Below are 17,897 nucleotides of genomic sequence, written 5' to 3' on the forward strand. Positions count from 1 at the left end.
GGTCGTGGATGGGGGGGCATCTCAGGGTCGTGGCTGGGGCGCCCCAGGGTCGTGACGGGGGAGCCCCAGGGTCGTGGATGGGGGTGCACCCCAGGGTCGTGGCTGGGGGCGCCCCAGGGTCGTGGGGGGGCGCCCCAGGGTCGTGGCTGGGGACGCCCCAGGGTCGTGGATGGGGGTGGCGCCCCAGGGTCGTGGGGGGGCGCCCCAGGGTCGTGGCGGGGGCGGCCCGCAAGCGCGCGCGGCAGGGCGACCTCACCTGGGCGCCCCGGGCTCCGCGTCCCGGGCGGGTCCCCGCGCGGGGGGCGGAGCTGTCCCGGCCCGGCCCGCCCCGTCCTGACCCAGTGGCCGCCGCGCGGGGCGGGGCGGGGGGCGGGGAGCGGGACCGAGCCGGGCGCCCGGCGGGGAGGAAGGGGAGGGGAGGGGAGGGGCGGGGAGGGGCGGAGGCGGCGGAGGGCAGAGCGCGGCGGCGCGTCCCGGAGCCCGAGCGCCGAGCCCGCCCCGCGCAGCCGCGACCCCCCGGGGCAGCCCGGCCCGGCCGCCGGCGGGCGCTGAGAGCGGGGCATGCGGCCCCCGGGCCCCCGCCGAGCCCGCCCGCGCCGCCGCTGAGCCCGGGCCCCGCCATGCCGCCGGCCCCCGCGCCCCTGTGCGCCTGCCTGCTCGGGCTCTGCGCGCTGCTGCCCGGCGCCCCAGGTGAGCCGCGGCGCGCACGGCCGGGGGCGGGGGAGGGGCCGGGCTCGCGGGTCCTGCGCAGGCACCGGCGCGGGGAGGGCGCGCAGCCCGGCACAAAGCGCCCCTTGTGGCCGGCGGGGGCGGGGGGTGCGGGGGGCTCGTCCCGGCGCTGCGGGGCCCGGGCCCGGCCGCCTCCCTTAGAAGTTGGGATCCCCCCCCCGCCGGAACGTCCACCGCAAAGCCGAGGGCGGCCGGCGCCCCAACCGCAGCAGCCCCCGGGGCCCCCCTCTGACCCTCCCCCCGGGCTTCATCCCGAGGTTTGCGGAGCTCGCCCCGGACTTCTCCGGACTCCGGAGGATTGCGGGAGGGGGGAGGGGAGGGGGATGTGCCGCGGCTCTGCTGCGCCGCTGCCGGGGGCTGTGCCGGGAGCCCCCAGTGACCCGCTTTAAGTTTTCGGAGGCGGGACCCGGCTGAGGCCCCAGGGGAAGGATGCTCCGGTGGCGCCGGGCTGCCAGGCGGAGAAGCCGCCCCAGGCCCTCCAAAAAAAAGCAGGAAGCTCCGATCTTTCCCCTCTTCCCCGAGGAAGTCCTTGTGCGCTGCGGTGCAACATTGGTGCTCCATCGGTGCAACATTGATGCTCCATCGGTGCAACATTGTTGCAACACTGGTGCTCCATGGGCGCAACATTGGTGCTCCATCGGTGCAACATTGATGCTCCATCGGTGCAACATTGTTGCAACACTGGTGCTCCATGGGTGCAACATTGGTGCAACATTGGTGCTCCATCGGTGCAACATTGTTGCAACACTGGTGCTCCATGGGTGCAACATTGGTGCAACACTGGTGCTCCATCGGTGCTCCATTGGTGCCACACTGGTGCAACATTCGTGCAACATTGGTGCTCCATCGGTGCAACATTGCCCCGCCGGCTTGCTAGCCCGAGATGCCATGCATTGCTCTTGCAGGCCAGGCGGCCGGATCAGGGACTGTACCCCTGCGGTGCCTCATTTACACGAAGGCACTGAAGGCACTGAAGGTCCGCCTCGGAGAGGAGGGTTCTGGGCAAACAAAAACCTCCTTTAGGCCGGAATTCAGACTCAATACTACAGCAAGACTTATTTAACGGAAAAATAATCTCTTTAGAGCTTGGAGTAGATCAGTGGTTTCCAAACACCCATCTGGCAACCAGCAGCGCCCTCAGTGATGTTTTCCTGCGTCCTGGCGGGGGGGGGGGGGGGGGGGGGGGGGCGGGGGAATGCAACTGGGAAGATGAAACTTGTTGTCACAAGTAGGAGTTTATCTTTGCCAATGGTCCCCTGCCTCACAAGGACTGTCATTTAATCTGAAATGATGTCTTTATTTTTGGTGGGAAAACTTTTTAATAACGTAGAGTGGTGAGAGAGGATAGTTTTTCTTTTTTGGGGGGCAAAATTTTAAAAATCTGACAGTCCTGTGTCCATTTCCCCCTCCTCTTTTTCTGTTTGTGGTCTTGTTCTATTCTTAATGTTCTGTGAGATCCCAGGGTTTGGGAACTGCTAAAGGGGAGGATTTCTAAGTTCCCATTACAGCTTGGCATTCTCTGGTCCTGATAAAAACTACAGTGTTTTTCCACTTGGGGGGAATTCTTTTAATACTTTGCTTTACATTTGCGAAGCAATTTCTGTTTTCCACGGCTCGTGCGCATCTTCACAGTGATCTCCACCTTTCAGATGGGCCACAGACGGCGGAGTGACTTGCCCACTCTCCTCGTCCGCGGATCATGGGGCTTTTCAGGCCAGGGCCCTTTGTCCCACACGATGCGGCTTAGCTAGAGAGAGAAGCATCGGGCCGCGGTGGTTTATTTCTGATCCCTGCGGGGTTTCCTCCTCTTCGCCGTTGCCCTCTTAGAGCACGGCCAGCCCGCGGGCCAGCAGAGCCTGGTGGAGCAAGGCCATCGCTGGCTTCCAGACCTGTCATCGCCCTCTTAGCCCTGGAGCTTCTCAGGGTTAGCAGGGGCTGCCTCAGATCTGCGTGATTTCTCGTAGTGCCCCAGTGTTGGGGAGCCAGCTTCAAACAGAGTTTGAAATAGTGTTTCTTTCTCCTCCCTTCCCTTTCTCTTGAAGTATGGCAGGTACTTTTTCCCAGAGCTTGTTTCCTGTCCTGCTCCTAGGAACGTGATTGGAAAGAAAAGCCTTCGTCGCCCAATGAAAGAAAGAGGTGACCTGCAGGGCCGTGCCTGCCTGGGTGTCCCAAGGCCAGTGGCCAAGTTGCCCATCTGTTGCTCTCACTAGACTTCCCTCCCTAGGCTTAATCCAGCAGGAAACAGACTTTTAATTTGAGAGGGCTCATTGCAAACAAGCCCCTGGCTGGCTGACAGCCCGCCCTGTCCCACTGTTATCTTCTGCTCTCCTTATACCACGGCCAAGAGCCTGCAGACAGGACTTTAGGACATGGTCTTCCCACCGAACCAGGGAAGGGTTTCTCTGGGGTGAGGCCTTTGCTCCTCATGAAGGAAGGGGCGGAGCGTGGTATTGATCCTGCTGCAGGGCTGGAGTCATGTTTGCTATCATAGTTTATTAAAAAAACAACAAATGTTCTTTCAGGAAATGCCCGGTAAATTAGAATGCTCTAAATGCTAAAGGAGCCCTTTGTCCTGTTCAGCGGGCTCCTGTGGGCGGCACTGCCCCCCCCCCCCGCCCCCACGTCACAGGTCCTATGGCCTGGGAGGGGGCCTGCTGGAATTTGGCCTCGGCTTTGCAGCTCTTTTCAGGTACCCAGGCCTAGGTTTAGTAATAACAGGGCTGCGGGATGCCAACAGTGGGCTTGGTTTGGAGACTGCTCTTTACCCTAGGTGTTTACATTTTAGCTCCACCACCCTGGAATTAGGGGGGCTTTTTATAAGGGGGATTGAGGCAGAAGAGGGCAGGGTCTAATTAGCTCTAATTAGTATTCTTCTCCTGCTTGTTCTCCGTGCCTATTTAGCCTCTGAGGCAACGGAGAATTAAAATATCTAAGTAGTTGGCGAGAGGCTTTTTGTGCCTGCCTGCCCTGGTGACTAGTTTCTTTTCTCCAGCCTGCTCCTGGAAGTATCCTGAAAAGTTCTAAGGATATCAGTAATGTGGAGCAGTTTTGCACTGCTTAATAGTGTCCTTTTCATGTGGCGGCCTGCAGCTGGGTTGGGGGTGGTGGTGGGTGTCTCTTTTCACAGGTATTTTCTGTTGGCTCCGGGGCAGGCTTCGGAAAGCCCAGTGCTATAGTTTGTTTGCTTTCTTTCCAGTTGGAATGGGATTAATGGGCTTCATAAATATAAAGGAACACTTTCTTTATAGGCATCCGTTTGTTTCTGAGGCTGCTTCTTGCTTCTGTTGAATGCGGGGTTTGATTCCTGGGCCACCTGGTGAAAAGTTTGCTCCTTGGCAGGCCTCGACACATCCCCTACTGGGGATGCTTGGAGGGGGAGGGGGAGATGCTTGGAGTGTGGTCGGCCCTCCCTACCAGGGCCCCTCCCCTGCCCTCCCCCACCAACTCCCCCGCCAACGCCAATACCACCGCTGCCACCGCAGTTCATAGGAGATGGTTGCTTGCCCCTTGTAGAGCTGGGGCCTGCTCCTGCACTCGTCCCCTTTACCTGTTTCACGCTCCCACTCAGAGTGATTCTGTTAAAACTCAAATCAGATCATGCCATCTGCTTAAAACCCTCCAGTGGGGCAGCCCCGGTGGCTCACCGGTTTAGCGCTGCCTTCAGCCCAGGGTATGATCCTGGAGACCCCGGATCGAGTCCCACGTCGCGTTCTGCTTCTCCCTCTGCCTGTGTCTCTGCTTCTCTGTGTGTGTGTGTGGCTCTCATGAATAAATAAATAAGATCCTTAAAAAAAAAAAAAACTTTCTAAAAATGCAGTTTTAGATTTACAGAAAAATTGAGAGGATAGTACAGAGTTCCTATATACCCACACTCAGTTGTGCCTATTATTAACATTTCACCTCACTATGGAACATTTTTTTACAATTAATGAATGACACTGATATGTTATTATTAACTAAAGTTCATACTTCATTTATTTATTTTCATACTTTATTTAAAAAAAATTTTTTTAAGTAGTAGGGCCTTTTTAAAGGCCCAACAGGAACCTTGAACTCATGACCCTGAGTCCCATACTCTACTGACTGAGCCAGCCAGGTGCTCCTGAAGTTCATACCTTAGTCAGGTTTCTTTAGTTTTTATCCAATGTCACTTTTCTGTTCTAGAATCCATTCAGAATGCCCCATAAATTGACTTGCCACATCTCCTTAGGCTCCTCTTGGCTGTGACGATTTTTCAGTCTTTCCTTGCTTTTGATGACCTTGACGATTTTGTGGACGTATTTTGTAGATTGTCCCTTTGATGGGATTTGTCTGATGGAATTTTGGGTTTCTGGAGGAGGCCATAGAGGTAATCAGTTGCCTTTTAAAAAATTATTTTTTTGAGGGCAGCCCGGGTGACTGCGGTTTAGCACTGCCTTCAGCCCAGGGTGTGATCCTGGGGGCCTGGGATCGAGTCCCACGTCGGGCTCCCTGCATGGAGCCTGCTTCTCCCTCTGCCTGTGTCTCTGCCTCTCTCTCTCTCTCTCTCTCTGTGTCTCTCATGAATAAATAAATAAAATCTTTAAAAAACAATAAAATTATTTTTGAACAGGTAATATAGTCACATGATTTTTTTTTAATGGTATAACAATTGTACAGTGAGAAATCTGTTTTCCATTCTTCTTGCCCATCAGTCTAGCATATTGCCTTGACCCCTTTCCGGCAGAGATTATCCCTGTTAGGTTTGTTTATGTATCTAGAGTGTTTTCTATACGTATGTTATAAATATCCCTGCCCTGTCTTTATGGAAAGATAGTACTAGACCCACTGTTGTACATCTTGCCTTTTATTTTTAACTTCGTGATATATCAAGGTAAAGCTCACATCAGGGAGCACGCACATTCTTTTTCAAAGCTGCACATCTTATGCGATTATATGAATTGGTGTTTCAAAGCACAAGTCCTGTCTGTCAAGCTGGATGTTTTGCAGATGTGTGATGTTCAGAAAGGCAGTCTTAGATGGGAACTCAGACTGCGATAGAGCCTTCCCAGGGCATATTTACAGCTTGTGGTGACATTGTTGGATCAATGACGATCTAGTTGCTAGATTCGGAACCAGAAACATTTTGTCTGTTGTGTGAGAAGTTTTGGGGGCCGTGGCTCAGGGTGTGCGGAGAGGCACTCCAGCGGCTTTGCCTCTTGAAAAAAGCCAAACAAACAATAATGAAATGTTTTTATTTTCTGTTGTCCTGGCAACGGTGACTAAAATGTAATTTAGGATCACGAGTAGCCCACTTCCCGCTTGGATCATGAAGGTGCCACACAGGAACTGTTCTGAATATCGTGATCTGTTCTCGTTTGTGTGTTTTCTAGGTGAATACACACCCTAAATACTCATGATGCTTTTCCCACCATCCCAGCTGAGTGGTGTCCTGTCCCCTCTCCCCCTCTGCCAGTACTGGGTCACTCCAGCTTGGTTCCCGTTTCTGTTATCCCACGGAATGTTTTGGATCAGGAAATTCTACTTGCTGGATATGTGCTTTAGAAGATGTCGTCTGACTTTGGCCATTTGGGGTGGAAAGAAATAGGGAGAAGCTGCATGGAGGGAGGCTGGCAGGGGGCCACTGCAAAAATCTAGACTAAGTGCAGAGGCCTGGCTTGGGCATCGTGGGGCAGGAGGGGGCAGGCAGGAAGGGTTGGATTAGGAGAAACATTTCATACATCTTGAAGGAATGATCGGCCGGACATGGTGGCTGCCTGGATATGATTGATGAAAGAGAGGGGTGAGTCAATGAGTCTCGGAAGGAGAGCATATTTTTAGATTATGGTTTGCAGTAAACCCTGGCTTCAGAGATATTAAGGGCCTGCAGGCAGTTGCAATTGAGCTGGAAATAGTCACAGCGCAAACCAAGAAAAGATGTGGCCATCGCCTGGGCCACTAGTGCCTCTTTCCGTGACCTAGACACAACACGCTGACATTTGTGAACTCTAGCTGTTTAGCTTTTTATTCATTGCTTCCGTCCTTTCAAAATGCTGTTAGTGCCGAGTGACTCATCCAGCCAAATCCAGACTCTGCAATATTAATAGGTGGGGAAAGGAGAGATGCCAAAGGGAGGAACTCTGGCGCTATGACATGTATTAGCACCCAACCTGTGCCTCTGGGTCTGGGAGTACTTGTCTGCTACCTGCTGCCTGGCACCCCGAGCTCCCCGGGAGCAAGGCCTGGCTCCTCCATCTCTGTATTCCTAGCATCCCCTAGTCCAGAGCTTGGCATTTAGTACATGCTTAGTGCAGGTTTTCTTGAATATGAATCCGTCCCAGTAGCAGCCTAATCTTAGAGGAATCATTTTGGGTGCAATAAAACTACTATTGCATGTGAGTATGCGCTAGTAATAGAAGCAATTAGTAAAGCAGGACAGTAAATATTTTACAGTCGTTCAGTATGTTTTCATCCCAGATGTCTGTCACTTCCTTGGAGCCTCTTTGGTATCACGTCCAAGATCTTTTGAGGCTGGTGGAGCAGGAGGCCAGAGCCCAGTCTGTCCGGGCCAGAACTGGTGACCCCTTACTGCCCTGAGCTCAAGAGCCGTGACCCAAATTCCTAGAGCTCACTGATGAGGCCGTGGCAATTAGAAAGTGGTCTTTGTGAATTTATGTCGGTCGAAACAGAGACATCAATGAGACATCTGACCTCAAATTCCTCTCTGATTGAGGGCCTGTTATCAAGAGGACCCCGGAGCTCACTGGTCACCCCCCCCCCAAGTCTGGGATGGCTTAGCAATTGCCAGGCATCCCCCATATGGTCACTTGCTACGCGAACGCCCCCGTTCTGACCTCGTTCTTGTAGATGGGGCTTGTTTCAAGGCACTTACTCGCGTTTTCTCATGTTTTCATCTCTAAAATGAGCTGGCTTGATTAGCTCACTTGAAGACATTTCTAGCTCTGAGGATCTGCAGTTCCAGTGTTTTGTGGAAAGGGTTTTATTCATCAAAGGAAGTGTTATGCCACAAGGGCCTGAGTTTGTATTTGGTGAAGAGCGCAGGGGGAAAGTCGCTTTCGTTTCCCGTGTGATCCCCTTCACCCCACCTTTGGGTTTCCGACACATAAGGAGCTTTGGGCACAGAGTAGAACTGGCATTTTGAAACTCTTTTGGCACACTTTTTTTTTTTTAAGATTTATTTTTTTTATTCATGAGAGACACAGAGAGAGAGAGAGAGAGAGAGAGAGAGAGGCAGAGACACAGGCAGAGGGAGAAGCAGGCTCCATGCACGGAGCCCAACGCGGGATCGAGTCCCGGGACCCTGGGATCACGCGCTGGGCCAAAGGCACTAAACTGCTGAGCCACCCGGGCTGCCCCCATTATTATTATTATTTTTAACGCTTAAGTGCCTATTTAAAAGTCATCAAGCGAGTGGATCCACTTTAAAATGGGGAAGGAACTTCACTGTGAGCAGGGGCCAGGTAGGCCCTAAGTCCTGGTTGTGCATGGTGGTTGGTCCCAGCTTGTTTCTCCAGAGAAGTGCGTCCCGGGTCCAGGACTTGCATCCAGGAGGTCCTGGCACAGGCCTGGCGGTGAGATTGGGGTCCCGCAGCTCTGTGGTGTGTTAGGGTTCTAACAAGGTGGCTGATGGGGCCCTGGGGGCCTAGAATTCAGGGTTGGGGTCTCTGCCTGGGGGAAAGCCTGACTCCACCCCCTCGGGCCTCCCAAGCCAGCCTGCCTCCCTTCCCAGCATGGCATCTCTGATCCTGCCAGTCTCTCCTCCCTCCTATCCCACAGGCCATTCTTATTCCAAGTGGTATTTGTTCCCTCTGGGGTTCCTCAGGATGGCACAGGATGGCCCCCCATGTCACTCGATTTCTGTTTTTACTGCTAGTGACAAGGGAGTTAAAATTAGCAAGTTTAGGAAATGCTGCAGTTTGGAGATGTCTTAATAATCGTTTTGAATGATGTTTTGTGGAGTTTACTCCGTTGTCTCCTCCACTCTTCCTTTTAATCTTTTTGGCTCATTTCCCCCCTTACACTTCCAGCCCTTCTTTGTAGGGCTGATGGCCCTGCGTTTCTTTTTTCCATCAATTCAGTGGGTCTCTCTCCTCTTGACACTCAAGGCAATGACTGGAAGAGATAAGTGGGTCCACTAGTGATATGGGGGCTGAATAGAGCCGTTTTCATTCAGAGAAAAAACAAACTGCTCATGGTCAAAAGAAATGTATCCTTGAGGAGGAAGGGAAAAAAGGGACCGTAAGTCTCACCAAGGACACCTGCGCTGCTGGCAAGGTTGCGGGGGTGGGGGTGGGAGTGGGATGGGGTGGGGAGTTGAGGGGGGTGGTGGCTTTAGCTTCACCACCACAGTTCAGATTTATGGAAGAGAAGGGATTGGCCTTGGTTCGAAATAACCAACCTTCACAATGATAAAGGAATTCTCTTCTAATCCTACTTTCTGATGTTTTTACCAGGGGTGGGTTTTGAATTTGATCAGGTGCCTCAGGGAGGTGATGATATGGTTTTTCTTGTTTGACCTACTAACAGGTATACGGAATTACTGGATTTTCTTTATCTTAACCCAACATTGATTTCCTTGGGTACATTCTTCTTCAAAGATTCTTCTGGCTTCTTTTGGTGCACTGGGATTTGGTATGATAGTACTTGATTTAGGACTTTTCTTATGCCTGAAGGAGAGCAATCTGTTCTCTCTTTCTTTCTTTTTTTACTATTTCTTTTGGTCATTTTGGGTGGACTAAGTGTAATGATGCCTTCGGTAAGGGAGGACCTACTGTGTTATGGGGGTAGAAATCTAAGTGGGTCCAGGAGAAGAAATGGGGGTTGCTAACACAAGTGTGCATGCTTAGTGGGTGCTCCAGAAACTGTCGGGGATTAGCCTCAGCCAATGTGCCTTGACCTGCCATTACCCCGGGGGCCTGTGCCCTTCAGCTGTACCCAGACTCCCTGCTAAAAAAGGAAGTGACTCCTCCTCCCAGCCCATTCAAAGGCCTTATCAATAAGGCTCCGGGCCAGGAACTAATTGGTACATCTTTATCTTTCTTTGAAGGTCTCAACATATGCACTAGTGGAAGTGCCACCTCATGTGAAGAATGTCTATTAATCCACCCAAAATGTGCCTGGTGCTTCAAAGAGGTAGGTCTGTGGTGGTAGGCGTGGTGGGAGGGGGCTGGCTACGCCCAGCGCGCACATACGTCTCGTTGACTGTGCAGAGAAAGGGTGTATAGATTTTGCAAGCTGCCTCCTCTTCTTTTTCCCAGGGCGATGACAAAGCTACATTTTTATAACGTGATAAGTTCAGTTGGGTCTTTAGATAGCATTAAGGGTTTTAGTCCTATTTTAGGAAAACAAGATCTTCCTTCCCTTTTGTCGGGGAGCCAGTTGTGACTCTTGTATAGTTTCCTGCTATTTGGTAAAAGATCTGAGCATGCGAAGTGACTTTGTTGTATAATAGTTCAAAACGTGCGTGGGTGGGCGGCATGTGAATGGAGGCCAGTCATCTTCACGTGGCTTATCTGAGGATGAGTTTTATGAATCAACCTTTCTGGCAAAATTAAAAATGATGGCTGCTGTCTCTTCAAGCCCTCTAAGAAGGGTTATAAGTTCGGGGAGATGTTAGGCATATTGCTGTCCTAAAGCAGTCACGTATCAGAACTTGGTGGGCTCATCAGCAAATGATCAACTTTTTTTAAAATCACTGCTTCGAAGGAAATTTCTGGGTCACTTTTCAAAATTGATATTAGAGCACGGGGCACACACCCTCCTTGCACAAATGCACTGTTAAGGTCGTAAATTTTTTTAAGTGTTGATTTGTTTTAGAGATAGAGAGAGTGCACAAGTCGGTGAGGGTAACAGAGGGAGAAGGACAAGCAGACTGTGCTGAGGGCAGAGCCCAACACGGGGCTGGATCCCACGACATTGGGATCATGACCTGAGCTGAAATTTTTTTTTTTTTAAAGATTTTATTTATTTATTCATAGAGATGCAGAGAGAGAGAGGCGCAGAGACACAGGCAGAGGGAGAAGCAGGCCCCACACAGAGAGCCGGACATGGGACTCGATCCAGGGTCTCCAGGATCACGCCCTTGGCTGCAGGCAGCGCTAAACCGCTGTGCCACCAGGGCTGCCTGACCTGAGCTGAAATTAAGAATCAGACGCTTAACCGACCGAGCCATCCTGTTAAGGCGCTCCTGTTGAGGTTATTTTTTGGAAGAAGCTAAGACTTGCCATCTTGGACGGGCTCAGTGTCTGCAGTTCAGTGCATGGTGCCTGGCTCAGGAGGACAGGAGATGGCTCCTGGGAGGCTAAGCTTCTTTGCCATGATGCAGCCTCAGAGGTCTGGGGATTGCTTCAACCTTGGATTGTTACAGACAGTCGTGTGGGGAAGCCCACGAGACTCCGCACACTTTGTGCATAGCCTTGTTGAAAAATCGAATGCTCAGAGAGGTAAAGTGACTTTTTCAAGGCCACACGCTGTGCCAAAGCTGGGTTTCTATCTGGCGTCTCGGACTTCTGAGCCCAAGCTCTTTCCCCTAGGCCTCTTATGTGTGCCCTCTCTAGAATTTTTTTCTAGCAGAGAGTAAGATTACTAAATAAATGATCCCAACCCCAATAAATATTCCCAAGATATGAACACTTCATTGTGTATGTGCTTAGTTGTGGTGTATCTGTTGTGAACTTTCTCTAAAACCTTTCATACCCTGTGACTTGCACAACAAATCCAAGTTCCTTGGCCCCTACCTGCCTCCCCACCATCATCCCCCATCGGGAACTAGCCGAAAATCCCCAGAGAGCCCTGCCTGATATATGCTCTCATGGTTTTCCCTGTGCTACTCCTTCTCCTAGAAGGTCTTCCTGGCTTCTCCTCCTTTCCCTAACATTTTGTCGTCTAGTTTCCAAGAATCAGCTCTGGACTCCCCTACTCTGTGAAGACTTTTGTGGTTTTTCCCAGGCACATCGTCCAGTCTACCCATACCATTGATATAAGAATGTTCTCTCTCTCTCTTCTAGAATGTCAAGGCAGGGCTTTATGTGTTTTCGTCACTGTTGTATCCCTAGGACCCAGAGTGTTGTGGGGCACACAGTAGTTGCTCAATAAATATTGACTGAAGGATTTCACTGGTTTGCTATTTATTGCGTGTTTGCATGTGCAGGCTAAGACCACTTCTTTGTCTTTCCATATTCTCTACTTCTTTGATGACACTTAACAGCGTCTTATTATGGGACGCCTGGGTGGCTCAGTGGCTTAGCACCTGCCTTTGGCTCAAGGAGTGATCCTGGAGACCCGGGATCAAGTCCCACATCGGGCTCCCTGCATGGAGCCTGCTTCTCCCTCTGCCTGGGTCTCTGCCTCCCTCTCTCTCTCTCTGTGTCTCTCATGAATAAATAGATAAAATCTTTAAAAAATGTTTTATTGTATTAATTTGTTTTCATGCCTGTTACTGACTAGATCATCATCTTCTTGAAAACCTAAATTATGTCGTATTCATCTTGGACTCCTCAGATCCAGCCAAGAATGCAGCAGAGTCATAGTTGATAAGAAAGATGGGCTTAAACAACATGTCGTTAGAAAACTGAAGTTTATTTATTTTTACTTTTTTTAAGATTTTATTTATTTATTTGAGAGAGAGAGAGAGGGAGAGCCAGCATGAGCAGGGGGAAAGGAGCAGAGGGAGAGGGAGGGAAATCCTAAGCAGACTCCCCGCTCCATCCCAGGACCCTGAGATCATGACCTGAGCCAAAGGCAGATGCTTAACCAACTGAGCCACCCAGGTGCCCCCAAACCAAAGTTTAAATCTCAGTTTTGCCAAGCTTTCCTCCAAGTTTCTCCATCTGTCCTCTGGAGAGCCCTTTTACACGAACGTGCACTTCAAAAGAAGGCGACGGAGCATTAACTCTGCCTCTGACCCCTGGCCTGCCTTCGGTTCCTCCTCTACCTCTTCCCAGGAGCATTACCGCCTCTCTGCCTTCGGCCAGCAATTTCTATTTAATCTCTCCGCCCACGCCGGATTTATCGCTCCCATGTTCACTGTCACTCTCCTCGGGACGCCCGGGGAGAATCAGACGAAGTTTTATTCCGAGGAGGAAGCGGAACTCAAGCACTGCTTCTACAAAGGCCATGTCAATACCAAGTCTGAGCACACAGCGGTCATCAGCCTCTGCTCGGGAATGCTGGGCACATTCCGGTCCCACGTTGGGGATTACTTTATTGAACCACTGTTGTCCATCGATGAACAAGAAGATGAAGAGGAACAGAACAAACCACACATTGTCTATCGGCACAGCACCCTACACAGAGAGCCCTCAGCAGGAAGGCGTGCATGTGACACCCCAGGTATTTACTTCCTGCTCAAGCCAAGTCCCCAGCTCTGTGAGATGGGGCAGTGGCAGTACTACAGACATGTACCTGTTTCACAAGCTGCAAAGTGCTACCGTTTACGTGGTCTGTTATTCAGTCTTCAAGTGATGTAGGTATTCCCAATCGCACAAATGTGGAAAGCACAGAGAGGTTTAGTAGTTGTCCAAGGTTGCACAGCTAATAACCAATAAAGCCCCAGTATGCACTCAAAAAAAAAAAAAAATTTTTTTTGGGTGGAATTTTTTTGGAAATTGCCACCCTCTGGTGTTCCCGGGGGTATGAAGTGAGACCGGTGCGTGCGAGGGCTTTCGGGTGGGACTGCTAATGAGCAGAACGCGTGTTCTCCGGCACCCAGCCGCCGTCATCCGTGGTATCTTCTAGCAAACGGAAGCAATGGGATCTGGAAGCCGGGGTCAGCGGTCTGTCTTCGGTTTCTTTCTTCCTTGTGCCGGTACTTCCACGAGTCTGATGTGCTCGCGTTGATAGTGCACGACGTGATCCCGAGGAGCCCTGCATCGTCGCAGCCCACACTTGGGTTCCCTCTCTGGCCCAGTGGCTTCCCTGGGCTTGGACGGGGCCTCGGTCTCCTGTGATGCCTGCACGGGGAAGCAGCTTTCTGTCGTCTTTGGGGGCTGAACTGCCGCCCGGGCCTTCGTGGGTCTCAGGGAGCTGAGTCCGGGCAGTTCAGCAGTGGTTTCTGATCGGCCCTTTAGCGGGGAGACAGAGGAAGGTGCGGCCGAGGGCCGTAGGGGCGTGTGATGCGTGGGTACATCGAGGCCTGGTGCCTGGTGGGCGGGGGGGGGGGGGGGGCAGGTTCCTAACCGTGTGTTCCTGTGGATGCTGCTCCGCCGCCCGCCTTGTCGCTGCCTACCTGCACGGGTCGGCCGCCCAACACGTCCCGTCGGGACTCCCCGTCTCTCCGGCTCACAGTCCTTTCTTACTTTACCTGAGGTGGGGAGGGGATCCTTGCTCTGCATTTAACACTCCAGGTAACCTCACTCCACCTCCCCTGCGCAGGCTGCTCCCCCATTGCTGTCTTCTCCCATAGGGATGGAGCTGGAGTCTGCTCGTGTCTGGCGCCCACTCAGTGCTTCTTGCTGGTTCTGTACCCAGTTCTGCTGCGTGGCTTTTTATTTATTTATTTATTTATTTATTTATTTATTTATTTATTTATTTATTTATTTTTTGTTTTTGTTTTTGTTTTTGTTTTGCTTTTTAAATTTAAAGCAACAACAAAAAAATCTTATTTTGGGGTGCCTGGATGGCACAGGGAGTCGAGTGTCCGAGGGGAGAGCAGCAGGCAGGGGCAGAGGGAGAAGCGGACTCCTCACTGACCAGGGAGCCCGACGTGGGGCTTGATCCCAGGACCCCGAGACCATGACCTGAGCCGAAGGCAGATGCCCAACTGACTGAGCCCCACAGGGGCTCCTGAGCATCCGACTCTTGATTTCAGTTTGTGTCATGATGTCAGGGTTATGGGATCAAGCCCCATGTTGGGTTGCACACTCAGCAGAGAGTCTGTTTGGGTTTCTTTCTCCCTCTCGCTCTTCCTCCCCCTGTGCTTGCTTGCTTGCTCATTTTTTTCTCTCTCTCAAATAAATCATCTTTTTAAAAATCTAAAACATTTTTAAAAGATTTTATTTTTGAGTAATCTCTGCATTCATTGTGGGGCTCGAACTTGTAATCCTGAGGTCAAGAGTCACATGCTCCACCAACTGAGCCAGCCAGGAGCCCCCTGCATGGCCTTGTTAACCTGGCTCCTTGACTTTGTTTTCTTTCTTTTTCTTTTTTCTTTTCTTTTCTTTTCTTTTCTTTTCTTTTCTTTTCTTTTCTTTTCTTTTTTTCTTTTCTTTCTTGGTTTTATTTATTTATTCATGAGAGACACAGAGACAGAGAGGCAGAGACACAGGCAGAGGGAGAAGCAGGCTCTATGCAGGGAGCCTGATTCAAGACTTGATCCCGGGACCCCACAATCACGCCCTGGGCCAAAGGCAGGCACTAAACCACTGAGCCACCCGGGCTGCCCTTGCCTTTGTTTCCTAACACAGTTTACCGGTGGCTTCAGACTCACCATCTGGCATCAAGAACAGTTTCCAGACTCTCCTGTACCCCGAGACCAGGAGTTTGGGGGGCTGCGAGTCCTTGCCTCTGCTCCCCTGTTCCCGCTGCACACAAGACGGCGTTGGAGGTTAATTGAACCTTGGGTGACCGTGGTCTGGGTCCCCAGCACAAGAGCCAAAAAGCGGGGGCAGCCGGGCAAACCCGCAGTGGCATCCGTCTTGCAGCTTGGGCGGGACTGCGGTAGCATCCCGGGCGGGCTCCTGGGGGAGGTGGCGGCGGCCGGCCTGTGACCCCCCCTTGGGCTGGGAGGGAGAGAGGAACGTGGACGTCCCCCTGGCGCACGGAAATCTGTTCGTGGTCATGAAAGGACTGATGGAGGCCGATTGTAGATGCTTCACAGATATTTGCTCGGGGATCGGATGAGCCGCCGAAGGCTGCAGAGGGGTTTCTCCGTCCCCCGGCCGGGGCCACGCGTGCCGGCGTGTTCCTCACCGCAGACTCTGGTTTGCAGTGCTGGCCTTCTCCCCTCGCCCCCCACGCCCCCTAGGGCTCCCAGGGAGGCCGGCCTCAGAGGCCGGCGGCGGCCTGCCTGTGCCCCCCTCCCTGCCAGGCTCTCCGCTGGGCACCGGTTTCCTCCGTCTTCGTCCCAGAAGCTGGCCTTGGCCTCCTTTCCTGCCGGGGTCCCTCTTCTCCCAGGGCCTGCTGTTTCTCTCCGCTCCCCCCACCTGCTGTTTCAGAAGCCAACAGGAATCCCCCCCCCCCCAAGCAAAACCACCGCCCACGTCTGTGTTAGAGTTCCAGCCTTCAGCCAGAGGAGGCAGGTGGCGTGCACGTACCGAAGGGCACGTGGCACGCTCGGACGAACCCGAGGGAACCCAACCCCTGGCTTTGGCTGCAAGGGAGAGACTGGGGTGAGCAAAGTGGCCAGGGCGTGGGGTGTTACCACGTTCCAGCCAACCGTGGAGCTCATCATAAGCCTCCACACAGCAGGCGATGGAGCGAGTACAGGGGAGAAGGTTGCCACAACTTGCAAAGGCCAGTGTTGTCACTAATGAAAGGGATCTACCTTTGGAACACTTCTCTTGTCTTTTCTACATTACCCCAGAGTGACCAAAAGCCATAAAAGATGTATCAAGTTCCTGTTCCCATTCTGTTGCTGCTCTTGGAAGTTTGCCCGTAATGCAGTTTCCTTTTATGTATCCTTGGAGGGTTGACAGGTGCGTTTCTTGAGACCGTGGACAGATGCTTCCCCCGTGAGCTGGAACCCCTTCCAGCACGGAGCCTCGCGAACGCGTGTAAGCAGTTGAGCTGCGCCTCATTAGAAGCCCTTCCCGGAGCTAGCTTCCATTTTCCCATGTTGAGATGAGGTCTCCCCTCTGCTTCCATGCCTGTTTTTCTGCATAAGAGAGAATATTTATCTTCCAACTTGGACAGATGGCAGGAAGATCTCTGCCTTGGGGGCAGCAGGGAAATACTAAATTCTAAGGGATGGAGTCTGGGATGGACCCAGAGTGAGTTGCCTGCTGCAGGATTCACCATTGCCTCTGTTGAGATGGCAGGGAGCTGATGCAGAGAGCGCAGGGAGGTGATGCAAAGAGCTGTAGGCAGCTGAGGTCAGGTTACCTGGAGTTGCTTGGGTGAACTTAGGCATGAACTCTGGCATCTGGGCCTCTGCTTCCTCACCCACAGAGAGCACAGGGCTGGCACCAGCTGATGCTTCCCCTTGGAACTTGCTGTATTCTGGGTCTAGGTGTCAGGGCTCTGGCCTCTGAAGGATAATCCAGAGAAGGGCTCAGGAGTGGAAGAGAAGCACTGGGGCTTGTGGGGTCAGCATTCCCTGTGGGGCCCGCAGTGCTCTCTGTCCTTTCTTTGGGCAGCAAGAACCTAGGGCTAGAAATTAGTCATGGCTCTTTTCAGACTCTGTGCCAGACGGACCTTCAGCTACTGTGGGAACCCCACCATGGAGGTAGCTCCCTTATTCTCAAAATGTGCTTCAGCCCACAGGTGCCTCGGGTGGTGTCTTTGACACCTTAGAGCCCTGGGACAATGACAAGACTCAATATCTAGTCAAAGATGTCTCAGAGGCTGTTGGACACATCAACGTCGGCCCTGTCCTAACAGAGGCCACTGAACTTTGCAAAATAGGTGAAGATTGTTGACAGACTGATGATAGAGTTGGATAGCACTGAGACTAAATCTAAATTTGGTACAGGCGCCACAGTAGGGTGTCCTTTGCAGTGTGTGCAGCTGGAGCTCCTGAGAAGGGGGCTCCCTGTGTTGTCCCACTGCTGACCCGGTTGGCACTTTTGAGGTCACCTTATGAGTTGCAGTTTGTTTTATAGCAGGCTCTGTGCCCAACATGGGCCTTGAACTCACAATCCCTAGATCCAGAGTCTCATGCTCTACTGATTACTGAGCCAACCAGGCGACCCATAAGTTGCAGGTTTAATGTGGTCATTGGTAGTTCTCATATGGGCAACCAGGTGACAATAGAGAGGTTGATGGCCCTCCCTCACCTGTGCAGGAAACTTCAGGGAAGCCATGTGCATTGGAGTGGGGGTTTACCACAACCTCGAAGAAGAGTATTAAGGAGAAATAAGGGGAATGAAGAGTGCCTTGCTCCTCATGTCCTAGAGATTAAAGAAGCCTCAGAGCCTCTAGAGTACGTTTGGGAAAGCCAGACACAGATCACGTTATAAGTGGCTTGGGTGTGGCTGCCTCTTGTTCTCCAGGTCTGGGAAGGATGACCTGGACTTTAAGTCTCCCGATGATCC

At 52.1% G+C, this 17,897-nt stretch overlaps 1 protein-coding gene across 1 annotated transcript in view; it reads left to right on the top strand.

The window, feature by feature from the left end:
• Positions 1-530: 530 nt before the first annotated feature.
• The window catches only part of ITGB5 (integrin subunit beta 5), a 117,509-nt gene continuing 100,142 nt past the window's right edge, over positions 531-17,897 (top strand). The window contains exons 1-2 of the mRNA XM_041770516.1: positions 531-690; positions 9,755-9,840. Of these exons, the coding sequence (XP_041626450.1) occupies positions 621-690; positions 9,755-9,840 (156 nt within the window). The 5' untranslated portion in view covers positions 531-620. The remainder of the gene's footprint in view (positions 691-9,754; positions 9,841-17,897) is intronic.

Source organism: Vulpes lagopus, chromosome 1 (assembly GCF_018345385.1).
Source record: "Vulpes lagopus strain Blue_001 chromosome 1, ASM1834538v1, whole genome shotgun sequence".
Taxonomy (NCBI): Eukaryota; Metazoa; Chordata; class Mammalia; order Carnivora; family Canidae; genus Vulpes; species Vulpes lagopus.